At 38.0% G+C, this 15,609-nt stretch overlaps 1 protein-coding gene across 5 annotated transcripts in view; it reads right to left on the bottom strand.

Moving 5' to 3' along the window:
* The window catches only part of MYO1B (myosin IB), a 116,716-nt gene that overhangs the window by 36,653 nt on the left and 64,454 nt on the right, over positions 1-15,609 (bottom strand). For all 5 annotated transcript variants that reach the window (XM_074872731.1, XM_074872734.1, XM_074872735.1 and 2 more), the window contains exons 8-13: positions 9,111-9,209; positions 8,617-8,720; positions 7,582-7,729; positions 6,799-6,917; positions 5,920-6,006; positions 5,533-5,598 (exon numbers count right to left, since the gene is read on the bottom strand). In XM_074872731.1, coding sequence (XP_074728832.1) covers positions 5,533-5,598; positions 5,920-6,006; positions 6,799-6,917; positions 7,582-7,729; positions 8,617-8,720; positions 9,111-9,209 — 623 coding nt within the window. The remainder of the gene's footprint in view (positions 1-5,532; positions 5,599-5,919; positions 6,007-6,798; positions 6,918-7,581; positions 7,730-8,616; positions 8,721-9,110; positions 9,210-15,609) is intronic.

Here is a 15,609-nt window from a genome sequence, read left to right as displayed (position 1 = left end):
GCTGATGGCCATCAGAAAAGGGTTGAACAATTTCGAAAAGGAAATCAGTTGCAAGGTAGAGTGCCTAGAAAAGGTGGCTGGAAATTACAGTCTGGAGATTAAAGCAACTACCAAAATAGCAGATATTCATGGCTCAGTTAGAGCCAAAGTCAAGACATGAAGAAAAGGTCACCACAGCCTAAAAGAATGAAAAAAAAACAGATGAAGATAAAATGAGATCCTGATAAGCCAATTTTCTCCATATACTTTTTTATTTTTTCTTCTGATAACTTATCTTTCTAGCAAATAACTAGACCCTTCTCCAGTAAAATGATTTGCGGGGGGAGATCTCTGGGCCAGCAGCAGTCTCAGAGCTCAGCATGCTCTTCAGCTGTAATTTCTTTCATGTAATGAACAGGATAGAAAAAGGCAAAGCAACTATTCAGCAACTGGACCAAGCAGTTGTATAGGTTTATAGTAAAAGTGGAAATACCTCCCCAATTTTTCATGCCTTAAACATCTCAGAAAAGTTTTTTCAATGTTTACCCCCTCCTTATTTGGCCACCTCCCTCTAAGAACACAACTATGAACATGTTAATGTAAATGAAACTGCATTCTTTGTATTTCTAAGGGATTCCCTCAATAAAGATATTGGCATTTTATCAATGTCCCGATGATAGTTTATGTACTACATGCAATATGACCAAGCTTCTTTCCATCACCACAAGAAACTTATACACACAAGAAACAAGCTAATTACCGTAAATAAATAGAAGCACTATCAAAGTGCATCACCAACTGTGAGAAATGGACCTAGTTTTACTGCTGGGTGGCTTGTTTGGCTCTTTTTTTGGTGGTATTTTTATTTACTGCTGGGTTTTATGCTGAATGTGATGGATGCTGCCACGTCTTTACATGTTCTTGTGTACCTGGAGCAAAAGGAGCTGGTCAGATGCTGTCCTCAAAGACAAGGCATTCACATCACCTCAGGTCAACCCTCAGCAGATGTCAGCCAAATGGAAACAGTCACTCTCTTCTTGCAGCTCTATTTCCGGCACATCCACACTTCTCCTCAGGCTAAAATATGTGGAACAAACTGCTCCACCGAGGGATTGAGCAGAAAGCATTCACACTCTCAAACTGTCTTCTCGGGGCCTGGCAGATTTCAAGAATAAGCCTTGTTTGGCAGCCTTAACTTTCATGAAACTGCGCTCCATCCAGATCATTAGCTCGGTCATATGGACCAGCTACATAGTGGCACCTGAAGATTCGGAATAAAGCCTTTAAGCCTAGTAGTATGGACAGACATTTTTGTCTCTGAAGACTAGGCAGGATGAAATATTCACACTTGCTCCATTACATTCATTTTTACATACTCTAGCCCTCATCTACACAGGAAATGGACACAACAGAAAATTAATCACCCAAACTGAACAGAATGAGTCTCTGCTCTTCTCTGTTGGAACCTGCCAGGCCTTCAGTCATCTGCCTTCTACAGTCATCATTTCCCTTTCATAAACCCCACCCCTTCCACAACCCTACCCCGACATTTTGCAGAGATGCGGAAACCGCTTCTGCCCAAAAATACAGAATCAAACATTGAATAAAATGGGACCAGTCCCAAACCTACCCCAGGAAGTCTGCAATTGAGCTGGTTCTGAAATTCCCAGTGCCACCACATCATCCCTACCCCACCTCAAATCACAGTCTAGACTGCAGGCTGACTACACATGCAGCCGCTCAAAAATGTGGATAAGCATACTTGGAGCAATTAGTGTCAGGCTTCAATCCATTGCTCAAGCTTCAGCAGCATTACACAACCAACCCGGTCCCGTAGCCTGCATTTTCACACTAATCCTAGTCCCTAAATCCTTGACCATAGACAATTCACACAGAGACATCCAACATTTCAGCATTCTGCTTTGAAGACATTCAGTCCCAGCATACAGTTTACCACAAAGGGCAAGGCAGGATTCAAAAATAAACACAGCTTTACAGCACCTATTTTGTGGATTGTTTAGCCAAGCTTGCTGTTGACATCTGCCAAACCCACAGAGCCTGAGGATTATCAATGGATTTAAATTCCCTAATCTGAATTTTTGGACAGCCAAATCCTTAAATCTGCTTTCTTGGATAGCTTTTAGGTTTGTCTGAAAAATGGGCTTTGTGCTCGATAAAAATACTAGCAGAAACCAAATCCCAAAGAGTATATGCCAGCATTATCAATACTCCAGTATCTTTCCTTTGATAAGTTTCAAGAAACCTCCAGTTACTTTGTAAATTAACTTCATCTTAAATTACAGAAAATTGTAGAAAATACATGGACAGTAAATAAAGTAATCCTTCAAAAAAAGATGGAAAAAAAAAATCTCACTTTTATAAGCTTAAATTTGCATATAATAGAACAAGACTGCTATTGTAATCAGAAGGTCAAATGCAGGATCTTTCAAAATGGTAAATCTCTATTTAAAACTTCTTTACTCTTCTTATAGGACAAATTGTAGGATGGTATAAGGAATCATCCTAAACAGGAATAAGGCCCAAGAAATACTGTCTGCCCTGCCCATTATGAAACAAAACAAAAACCTCAAAAATCTGTAGCAAGCCAATGTTTTTTCAATGGAAGCAGACTATTCTATAATCTATTCCAGTAACTTGTAGGTGAGAATCTTAGGACAAAACAGATAAACTAGAATATCATTAGTTTATTCTTTCAGCGATCCTGATGGGTAAGTGTAATACTAAAGGAGACGGGCAGAAAAATCACCCTTCAGTAAACACATATCTTGCTGCTTATTTCAATTGTATGAAGCTTCATGTGTAAATATTTAGCCTGCATATAAAAAACTCCTACGACACCTAATGTTTTTGATATGTTCTGTCTCCAAGGTACAAGGACACTTTAGGTCAAAGAACAAGCATTAAAGATAAACCTATCTGCTTCCTGCGTAGAAACATGATTAAAGTAGGACTTCTTACCTTCAGTATATCAAATAGCTTACAAGTTTAAAATGCGTAAGTTCACAGATAAAGTCTTTCAAACACATATTTGCCAAAAAACATTCTTTTTAGAGATGATGTTAGTTCTAACCTCCAAGAACAGACATGAAAATCAAAATCTGACTTAATTAGGTTCAAAAGGGAACTGCACATTTTTAGTCAAAGGTTTTAAGTATTTTATAATTAGACGGATATAGTTACTACCATTTGCTACACCTCAGCTAGTATTTTGAATGTTTAGCCATCGTGTTTAGAAATGTATCACACAGCAAAACACTCCAAATTCCACTACACTTTTTATGCTATAAATTTTAAGACATTATTGAATTTTGCTTGAGTTACGGTATTGTAAGGTGTTAAAATTTCATTCGTTGATTGATTGTTTTAATATAATTAAACATATTTTCTGCGAAGTGGTTACTTAAATTCTCAACAATAATTGTTTTTTGTAAGCAAGATCTTTAATAATTTTTGTGAGATTTGATCACTTGTTACAAAACTTGACATAAAAATATATTTGGCAGGCACGCTCTTAATTGACCTTATTACATGACATTCATTCAAGCAACCACAAGACCAGTTACACTTTGCCTATACAATGTTCATTATTTTACTCAATTTAAGGTTATGACATAACATCATCTTTTGTGACAACTAGAGCTGCATAGAAAATAAATTTTGTTTTGCCTTGAAAGAATATCTTTGCTTTTGATTCAACTGAGAATAAGCCAGTAGTTTCTGATTATAAAATTAACCTGTCTGGAAACACAGGGATGGCTAGAGTGGGTGGTACTGGAAATAGAGCAGATTCAGGATTTTCTAACAGATTGTTTATCATTCACGCTTTGAATTACAGTACTGCCACGCAGTCCCAATACCAGTAACTGTACTAGTTACCTCTAGAAACCTAAACCAATCAAGTTTCTTTTCAAACATCTTTAAATTAAAATATGGTGTAGTATAAGCCATGTACGTTTCTGGCATACTACCAGATTCTCATTTTGAATGGGAGCTGAACCAAGCCACTTGGACAGTGCTCTCACCACAGGTCTTAACTGACAAGAGGAAGAGTCCCATCTTGTATGAATGTACTGCTGAATTTGATCCTCAAGTCCCACTTTTTTCAGTAGAACCAATACTCAGCATTTAAAGGAGTGAACAATAACTACCCATATTATTTTAAAGCTTTTGAGCTTGTATGAATTGAGAAAGCTACATCATAATTCAGTATGAAAGGTAAGTGAAGAGAGCCTTATTTTTTCGTTTTAATTCTGAAAAACTACATCTCCCCTACTCAACTACTTCTAAGATGTTGAACTCCTACAAAATAAAGAAAATTACATGAGAGAAACAACCTTGTCTCTGGAACACCATCCCACAATTATTCAGTTGGCTTCTGTGCTAGTGCAAGCTTCTGTCTCCCACCTCACCCTATGTGTTTATCCTTAATGAAACATAAAAGAAAGAGCTAGTGAAAACAAGTCATGCCCAAAGATGCCAGCGGTACCCTTCCAATGTCCAGCTTTCTAAAGGTACAGCAAGGACCAGCTCCCAAGAGATCTGCCACCAAGATCTCCAGCCACCTGACCACTTGCAATATATTTTCATAAATATGCTCATGTTTAACGCAGACAATACAACCTAGCTTAGTAAACCCTTGAAGCAAGTATCAGCTTTGTTCTTCCTCTTCACAGAGGTATTTTGATTTGCACATACTTTGATGTTACACTTCCGAAATAAAATTTACACCACCCTCCCATGTATAATTACTCTTTTCTGGATTATTCCCATCTTCTACACAGTTTAAACACACTCCCTGGATTTTCAAGAGGGATGTGGGGAAGTGGGTAAGGCCTGGATGTTTTCTACTGATTTTTCCCCCAGTTGAGTTTCTAGTTTGAACAGTATATAGATTCCAACCAAGGTCTATAAATCTCTTAAAATAAACTGTCAGAATATGATTTATGAAAACTCCCTCTCTCTGGTGTGTTCTAACCCAATTAAAAACTCCTCGTTGATTGTTTTTGTTTTGAAATACCACCAGTCTAAAAATACTATCATAAACAAACAGCAGTGAGCCACAGATCGTCAGCTAGGAATCAGTACAGAATATTTATCTAAGTGAATCGAGATGAAATGGAATATAATGCCTTGTTTAATTTGGCAGGAAACAAATGTATAGTTTTTGTTGTGTTTTTTAAAGGATACAGAGATTGTTAAAAGACATCCATAAAATGCCTCAGGGCAGAAATGACACTGCCAGAGTCTCTCTTATGCTCAGAACATATGTCACAACAGAATGTATTTAATTTACCCATAATAAATACTTATTTACCTATGGTGTAAAAACCCAAGTATGGCTTTCATAAATCTTGGTTTCAATTGCCAGACACGCTAAGACATCTGTCTTTGGCTTACTTTTCTAGTGTTTTTTTGTCAGGAATGACACACTTGATTCAAATTACACGTATTCCGATCACAAATTCATTAGCTGCTCTATTAAGCTTTAGAAACAGCTCTCACATTAAATGTTTACCATTGTAAAGGTCTTACCTCAAAAATTTCAAAGCCATAGATGTCCAGCACCCCCATTACCTTCTTTCTCACTTTTGTTTGTGCCTTAAAAAAAAAATTAAGCATTGAGTCAGTCAACCGTACACTTCAGAGTTGGTAATCAAGAAAACTAACGTTTTAGTAGGCTGTCAAATTCTGTAACTAAAATGTTAAGTATGGTTTCCCAAAATACACTTAACATGAATATTTTCATAAGCTTAAGAACAGAGCAGACGGCAATTTGTTGAGCTGTGATACCATTATTCACCTGTACCATGTGTAACAAGTGTACAACCAGGAAAAATTAAATTGGCAAATACAGTTTTACTGTCCGCTTTAATTTAAAGGATTTCTATTGATTTTTTTACAGGCACAAAGCAACAATACCTTAATGCTCTCATTGATTCTGGTAACAAGCCAAGAGAACAGTCGACTGTATAAATTCTTAGCCAGAGCATCACGGGCATAATAAGCCTAAAGAGAAGAAAGAAGAAAAACATTATAAATTCTGGGCTAATCCCAAACTTTTTATGTTTCTGACGTATCTTGAAGGTTCTATGAACAGAGGGAGAACAGTTCAGGCAGCAATACCTCTGCCTAAGGCACCAGAGCCAGACCAGGGGTGTCAGGACACTTTGGCAGCATCAGCGGCTTGCTGGTGCGCCCCTCTGCCTTCCTGGCCACGGGCTGGCTGCAACAGCAGCCACAATCAGGGCACTTCGACTCCCTTTCTGCTCATCCGGATATCCTCTAAAGTCTCACATCCCCCATCCTAATCCTAAGCAAAGGGACTCTGAGCAGCTGCGGTTAGGGAAACGACATTCCTGCTAGCCTGAGCTGATGAGACACAGGTGGCAATCACACTGGCTCTGCAGCATTGCAGAGAGATAAATTCACACTGGCAGCAAAAGTTTTTCAGCAGCCTGGGGCGTACAATTCACATGAAATTACACCAGTTGCTCTAAATGAAAACAGTCTGCCACAATTCTTTCAACATGTGTTTTGTGCAGAACTATTTTATTTTTTCATTCTCTGCAACATTTTCCTATTCCTCATCTTTTTGAGGTAATTCACACATAAAAACAAAACATCCAGTATATTTCAACACTCAGAAAATGTTAAAGAAAAAACACACTTATGTTAGTGATATGTTTTATTCGGTACAGCCTACTAGTTGTAGTTTGTTTGCGCAGTTATGGTTTAGTCACGTAGAACAAATTGGCACTTAAAAGGATTCCTTCTTTTAAAATCAGGACCTCTTTTTACCTGTGCCACATTTAGCGTTGTCGAAACTTTCTCTTGCTTGGCTTCAACTGTCCGGAAGCTGAAAGCTCTTTCCAATACAGACTGGTCTATACCTGTCAACTCGCAGATTTCCTTGAGTTCTAGCATGAAAAAGGAGAGTGTAAATATAACAAATCCTTTTGTATCATTGCTTTCTCTTGCCCAAAACTTTTAGCTTTTTAGTAGTTCAGTATTTTCCCCAAACAGGTTTTCTTCAACAGAAGTGTCCCCCAACCACACCCTCTCCCCCCCTGGCCCTGCCAAGCAAAGGTTTTAACAATATGCACAGCATGAGGAAACCGAGCTACTGGTTTTGAAAGCACTTTCTATCTTGTTATTTTTGTGAAGAAAGTTTTCTTCCATTTACCAGAGACTACTTTTCACGATCAAAAACTTTCAAATGAAAATAAATGAACTTTCAAAAAGTATCAACTACAAAAACACGACCAAATGAATCTGACATTACAGGCAGAGATACCCTACTACAAAAGAACAAAAAGCCTCCACTGCAGAGTAACCAAGCATAGCACCATTTAACATTTCAGAAGAAAGTGTTAATAAAGTGGAAAAAAAGAAAATAATTTTTGAAATTTCAAACAGAGTGATTACAATTGCAGAGAATTCAATCCCATATTTGCCTGCAGGTGAGTTTTGGAAACTAATTTAATTTGTTTGCAAAGATATTGTATGTCTACAGAAACTACAAAATTAATAATGACTTCAGACAAATTAGTGTTTTTCCTCTCATCACGAATCTCATCTTACCATTTTTATCTTTGATTTTACTTTCATCTAGGCCATTCACGCGAGATTCAGGCTTAAATTCAATATTTCCCAATTTGAGAACGGCTGCCACCACTTCAAAAACAGACTGTGTTTCATGATCCATAAAACCAACAATCTGCATTGCATTCTGAAAAGGGGACAGATAAAACTATGAGATAAAAGAATCTACATATAAACAGATCATACTTGCAAAATTCAACATTTATCTGTATTAGCATAAATTAAAAATGTTTTATGAATACTTTTGCTACAAAAAGAACATGATATAATTACTACGCTTAGGTAAGTAAGTTTTTTAATTTAAAAGACAGGTTAAAGAAGATCTGGTAATCAAGCTGGCATGTCAGTCCAGTCCACTTCTAGGATTCATTCAGTTTATGTGTTTCTAAAACGCAGAACACTTTTTTTTACCCACTTAATTTAGTTTATAACCCAACCCAATTTTTCACAGCCAAATGAACAGGTACTGCTGTCTTCTTGGTCCACTCTGTTGCTCTAAAAGCCAGTAACTTTTAAAATCTAAATTTGCATGCACTGGGTAATAGGGTTCTGTATTCTTCTTTGTCCCTGAGTACAATCAAGCAAAAAACCATCATGGTAAGTCATCTTGAGAACCATCCCAGCCCTGTTTTTCTTTCAACTTGGTCAGCATCACCTGGTTCATGAAGCTTAGTCACTGCCATCATAAGCAACTGCACAATATAACCTTTTCCATGCTCTGATCAAGGAGTCTGGGCGGCTTTTTTTTTTTCTTTCCCTCTCTTTTTTTTTTTTTTTCTTTTTTTTGGTCTTTTTTGTATGCCCACTAGAATACTCCAGAAAGTTGGTTCTTTGTATTTTCTAGTTGTAGCTAAGCTTCCCTGTGCAAACGCACTATACCCTTGCACGACGAGTGCTAGCACTCAGAAAACATGTCCCTCCCAGCCCAGTGAGACTGGCCAGACCAAGGGCATAAGAATTCTGCATTAGTGTTGAGCCCTTTGGGGTTTACATCCAACCCCTGTTACTTCTTACCCTAACTGTTCTGAAGTTTGCAGCATCATCCACACCATTCACTTTGGCAGAATCGAGGCCCAGGTAGTTGTACCTGCTGAAGTCCCGCTCCAGTTTGAGTTTGCCTAATAAATCAAATAAAAATATCATTAGTAATAGCATCATTCTTAGTAGTTCTTTTATCCCAGAACCAGTATTGTCAAGAAGTATTGATATTAGTAGGATCAAGTTTTCTTCAAGTATCTTTTAATTACAAGCCTTCTAAATAAGAATAGGCTTTCTTCTTTATAATACATTGCAAAGCCAATTCTGACTCAGATATCTGGATAATACCAAACCATACATTTACTTTTGCTATTACCATACATTTACTTCTGCTATTACTATTGCCACTACCACCAATAATTTGAAAAATGAATCAATATCACATTTCCCACAAAAGATGATGTGCATGGAACAGCACATTAAATATAAAGACGACTCATATCTGAAAATGGCACAAGGGCAACACTTACAGAGGAAATCTTCTGATGCACCAGACAGTATCTGATAGAAAATGTGAAAGTTTCTTTCACCTCTTGGCTGCTTAACAACACGAGACTTCTCTAGGAGATCTAAACAAACAAACAAAATCTCACAGGTCAGGGGAAGATTGTTGGAGCAAAACCCTTTAATATGAATATAATCCCCTATCATTTTCTACTTCATTGCTTTATATCATCAGCAGCAAATTAGAAGATGATAAATGGTAGGCACAAACCTTATCACAATGTACCACATTAGTACATATTTCTCCACTAAGTTATCTGAGCAAGCTGTAAGCCCAGTACGCTTAATAAATGCTGCAGTCTATGAGCTGCAAAGAAAACTCAGGTCAGGGAGGCAATGTGCTCAAAAGATGTCAACCGATTTACAGTACCATCTCAAAATTAAGATTTGGTGAGAAAGATTGTATGGGTGAAGGTTTGAAAAAGAATTTAAATGTTAACAGGCTAAGCACATGAAAGATGGGTAAATGAAAGGGGGAAGCCAAATAAAGGAAGAATTTAGACTGAATAATCATGTAGCACTTTGTGATCCACAGGAGCATCAGGTTATTAAATAATTCCTAACGGGACTGACAGAAGCTCCATCATAAGACACTTAAAGTGAAACAGAAAAGCAGCACTTTGAGAAGCATCAGTGCACCGACTGAGTAGTTTGACAGTAAGATTGCTTCGTCCCTCACCATTAGTGACAGGCACATTTCTAAGCCTTACCAGTAAGGGCTGGAATCCAGGCAGACAGCAGACGTGGACTGTCATGTAACACACTGCAAACACTTCAGACTCTACATCATACTTACCATGGAGGTGACAACACAAAGGTTGTTCAGCCTGTACTGCACTGAAAGACTTGTGGTTCCAGCACACCGAGAGAGGGATGCGATAAGAGAACCTCTGGACAGGTATCAGTGTCACTTGCTGGTTTTGTGCAAAAAAAAGTCTTTCCTTCTTTTCTCACTGGCACACAAGGACTCCACACCATGTTTCCAGATAGCAAACCCACAGTTCCCCATATACAGTTTCTCTTAAGCTACATATATTCAGCAACATGAAGATAGAGACATTCAGTGCCTCATTCCAAGTGCACAGCAAAGGAGTTCCCCCACGCACCTACCACTATGCACCCACCACAGCGCACTCTGACTGGGGTTAAGCTCTCTCTAAGCTGCATCCATGCAAGAAGAAATTCCCAAAAGGGAAACTATCACAGCCTGGATGTCACTCTTCACAAGAGCTGCCACAAAGTTGAGATGAGGTTTCACAAAGGTAAAACACAGGGAACCCCAACTTCCCCTGCCTGGCTACTGTAATATTCAACATGTATTCTACTATACCTTTCCTCAGATTTCCATTTCTGTTGAAACCGAGCCTGTTTAGTCTTAGCAATCCAGAAAGTGAGAGGCAGTGCTCAGTGCAGCCACTTTTGTCCTGCAAGCCCCGCTCCAGCCCTGTCACGGAGGAGCGGCTGGGGAGGGGGTGCCTGTGTGCCGGGCTGCAGCACCGTTCTGGCACACCTGGACTTAGCCCAACAGGCAGCGTCTGCCCTGGGCTTAGCTCCATCAACAACGAGTGCAATAGAGCACGTTTATATTTTCACTAGCTACAGGCAGCATGTTGTGTTGTGCCTATGCTGCCCACTGTAATTACGTAAGCTGACACCCCTTCTCATGGAATAGGAACCAAAGACCAAACTTCAACCCACAAAATTATACAAGCCTTAGGAGGCCCTCCTCTAAATAAACTACAGCAAGACAGATTCAAAACTTAATTTCTTCTCCAATAATTACCCAGTGACAACAACGACAAAATTCAAACAGTATTATTAATCTTCTAGTTGGCTTATAGTAGAACAAGTTTCAAATATTTTACAGACCAGCTGAACTATGTTATTTCATAGACATGCAGTTGCCTGAGAGAAGAACTGTAACCAGAGCAGCAGGTGACAGTGAACGGAGCTCCCAACGAACAGAGCATCTGACTGTATGAAGACAAATACCTCTTCATCATCCAATGCGTTGTGTGACCATGTCAGAACTTTAGCCTTGTTTGAATAGACATTTGTGTTTTTACAACTCCATAACCCTACAGCCTCTTTCCTTCCAAAGGTGGCCCTGTTTCAGCATCTGGAAGTTTGGCACATCCTGGTGACAAAGCACTCTCAAGATACACCCAAACAAGGGGCTATCACATACCGCCACCAGCTCATCTTTACATTAGGATGGGGCAGGCTACAGATTCCCACGTTTGCTTTTGCCATTTTATTGGCATCTTTTTTTCTTTCTTTCCTTTTTTTTTTTTTTTTTAAACAGATGACTAACATCAGATGGTTGATGCTATGTCAGAAAGGCATAGATCAGAAGGTGTAGTTCTCACCAGCAGCCTAGTGTGCAAGCTCTCTACCTTGGACTTCACTTAAGACTGAGGCTCCTCTCCTTGAGCTGTGGTTCAAACTTGCAGTCACCCTAGTTAGTTAGCCTAACTGTTGGATACCTGACCCTCTCCAGTGTTTAATTCATAACTGAAAGGGAGAGGCTGGTCCACCATCCAAGTGTTAATACTTGGGCTGAGAAAGGCAAGGTGAGCGCCAGGCAGTTCAGAGTCATGCTGGCTGTGAAGGTTCTCCAGTGAAGTGTTGGAAGGGATCGCAGCCAAATTTAATCTCAAAGAAATAAACAACTTCAGCTCCTGCAGTGGCTACACACACTTCAGGAAACGGCTGTATTTTCAAAGGATATTGAAGCAATGTGGTTTGGCTTATTTGGGTTTAAAAATATTCTACCTATAAATTTACTCAAATGCTGTCATAAAAGCTCAGCTACATATCCTGGCAAATATTATACGTAAGCCTTCTTGTAATTACATGCATGCCTTCAGCAGATTTAACAGTTTTATGAACATATGTCAAATTAGTTATGTTAGAAGAATAACTGTCTTGGATTTTTCACGCACTTTATCTTATTTATATATTTTTAGAAGTAATGAGGTTAACTAACAGTCAGCTTTCCAAAGCCCCAATATTCCATATTCTGTCAGCCTTTGTAATTGAGGAAAAAAGCTCCAGAAAGCAGTTACTGACAGAAAATCAGGTATTTACCTTAACAAAGCAGCTGCTAGCAATTCTTTTTAAAGCTGTATTCATTCTCTGGTTTCTTCCTTTTCTTTTTGTTCACAGTCAGACTGAAATCAGACTGGTAGAAAAGATCCAGACCATCTGCCCTACTATTAAGAAAACTTTGTTTGCCCTAATTAGCATTTAAATAAATCAACCAAATCTATCTTCCTTAAAGCAATTACTGCACAACCAGTAACTTTTGCGTTAACTCTCACACAATTATAAATTCTGTGGATCAGTCAAAAGAGAAGACACAAAGATGCACATCAGATTTCTGCATGCATCCACTCAGTAGTTCTGTTTACAGTGCATGTGTGGACAGATGGTGCTTATCTATATGAAAACCCACACAAGCAAGAAAACCCCAAACTTTATACGTATTACATTTTGTTATATAGTCTATATAAATTATATATAGGGACTATACAGAATTATCTAGAAAGAACATACAGAACCACACATGGTGTATTATTTATGGATTATGGATTCTTTCTGCATTATCTAACAATGCTTCTGCTTGAACTGAAATATTTAACATGCTGCATGTATCAAAGCAACCATAAAAATTAAATTGCTTTGGAAAGGTCCACCCTGGAAGCACTTTTTAAATCATATTGTTTGAATATCCATCAATTCAGATGACTCAAAATTCAGCTACATTCTTCAGGTTCTGAAGATTATTTGTTACTCCTAGATAACACTGGTTTAAATGCAAAAGATCTGTGTAAGCCTTCTACTGAACTATTTGTCTGAACGCAACATGAAAGAAAAAAAAATTATGCTGAATACTTCTGCAAGCTCTAATGTACAGATTTACACGATTTCTTTTTGGTTACTTGACACAAGAACTTGACTGATGCTGAAAAAATTAGGATATTTGTATTTCTCTAAATATACTAAAAATTGAATCAACATTCAAGAAAGGAATAAGTAAACTAAGAACAAAACACGACAGTACATTGGTACATTCTGAATAATCCAGGAAAAGCTTATTTTAGTCATAAATCTCTTCAGCTGGCCATGATCAAGGACTTTTTTAGCTATTCAACCAAAGTTACAGAACATTTCCTAGTCATAGAAGCTTATCTCTACAGTCACATTACGTTAAAGTATGTTTTCTGTTTTCCTACCTTGATTCCTCAGCTGTCATCAAAAAAAGTCACTGATGAAAAAGAAAATACAGCAGTGGTTTCTCAGGAATGTTTTCCCATTATTCCCACCAAGTTTATAATAATGTTCTCTGGAATGAAATGATCCCTAATTATATCAAAAACTACTTCTGGGCAGTATGTGTAGTGAAAATACAATGATTGCACAATTTTAAGAGTGTTAAATCTTGATTACTCAAGTCTTAAATGATGTTTAAAAATGAGCTAATCAAAATGTTTAGTATTGTTTGTTGTTTGTTTTTTTTAAACACTTCCTAATTTAGGCAAGGCAATTGCCCAAACAGTGACAACTGTGCTAACCATAACACCAAGGGAGATGTTGGAACAAGTTAAGATTTTTTTTAAAAAAAAAAAAAAAAAAAAAAATCAAGTATATCTTTCCATAATGTCTAATTGTAAAATGTGTGTAATACCTCCCTAAGCAAAGGAGCTTACTAACAGCATTCACACAACCAAAATCAACAGCCCAAGTTGTTGATTTCTCAGTAAGTGGGTAATTACTTCTGTCTTTTAAAATGGACAAACAAGTTGTAAGGAAGAACAAGTTGTAAAGTTATCACTATCACTTCGCTAATTTAAAAAGTTGTTGCTTTAGATAAACATCATAGGTTTCTTCCATGCTGCTGCTGGAAAAGATGTCAAAACAGGACCCTTTCTTAATCACTTGTTATTTGGACTTTACACTGTGCTGGTTTTTCAAAAGCAGGCATTACATACATCGTGCTTCATCTGCACCCCTGTTGTCTTCTAGTTAATCATTACATTACTGAAGGGCTTGGGCAGATTAGGAAAGATCACCTAATGCTAAAAGCTAGATATCTTTCAGCAGGAAATTTCAGGAGAAACGTGAAAATTGAAGACTTACAAGTATTCTGGGAAAGATACTGTAAGATCCCTACTTTTCCAAAGGTCTGAACAACTGCAAGCGTGAAACGTTTTGGACTGTACTATGCAAAACCGTTCCAACCATAAAATTTAGTGTACACAAAACCAGTCACAAAGCTAATGAACCAAGTGTGCACACAAACATTGCCTTGAGTACAAAACAGATGCAGCATCTGTGAGCAGATTCGTATTTTAGAGATGTACAAGCTATTGCAATTAGCACCTATTACTTCAAAAACAAACATGCCCATTTTTACATAAAATACATATTATTCTGTAATTATAGGTGGAAATGAAACTACTACTCTCCTTTCTCCTGCTCTCATCCCCACTAACACAGTAGTTATAATAAATGGAAAACTAAGAATAATATTGATGGTTCCTGCAATTTATTTCCACAATATTACACCCAGGTGAAAGCAAGTTAATTACCCAACACTCCAACTGCCTCTCCTCACAAGTGCTCTGGAAAAAACCTCTGAGCACATAAGCACTGACAAGACTGTTCACTGCAACAGCAGCAACTGTAAACACCCCACAGGAGGACAGAAAGAGCAGATACACCCTGTACTCAATTCAGTGAGGGAAAATGTAAATGCAATTTACCTGTTTGTAAATGTATTTTAAAGCAGCAATGTACCTTTAATTGGGGACTGGCGTTTGTTACAAAACACTGATGGGATGTCTACAGCCACAGGTGACAATACAGCAAAGGTTTAGCATCCAGGAATGCTTACAAGAGTAATTTGGGCTTCTGAACCCCATGAACATGAAAAAGGTCAGCCCATGAATGGATGGGCTGTCTGTTACCTAGCACCTCATCTTAGATGGACTGCAGCATCTCCCACCATTAGGAAAACAAGCTGGGACCTTCACAGAAAACTAGCAAAAAGGGAGGACTCCAACAACTCGGGCTTACTACATACTTCACCTTACTCAGCCTTCTTCACCCTCCTGCTCACCCCCATGCCTTAGTTGCTGCCAACGTAGGATCAAACAAGTAGAACACATGCTACCTGAAATCATTTTTCTTTTGTAGTCTAAGGGTAAAAAACTCCAGACTGACATAATATACTTAAAGTTTGCATAAATCACGTTGATCTCCAATTTTCCACTCTCAGTTTCTTTTTGGGACTGTACACCATGATACAGCAATGTGTCAAATGCCTTAGAAATCAGTGCAGTCAGAAGCTCTGAGCAGCCATGTAATGTACGTGTAATGAGTCTACATGTATTTTACACTGTTCAAACATAAAATTATCTTCAGTTTGGGAACATACCAGTTCTGACTTAATCGGTGTTA

Source organism: Strix uralensis, chromosome 6 (genome assembly GCF_047716275.1).
Source record: "Strix uralensis isolate ZFMK-TIS-50842 chromosome 6, bStrUra1, whole genome shotgun sequence".
In the NCBI taxonomy this organism is placed as follows: Eukaryota; Metazoa; Chordata; class Aves; order Strigiformes; family Strigidae; genus Strix; species Strix uralensis.
This window is presented reverse-complemented; position numbering and strand designations above follow the sequence as displayed.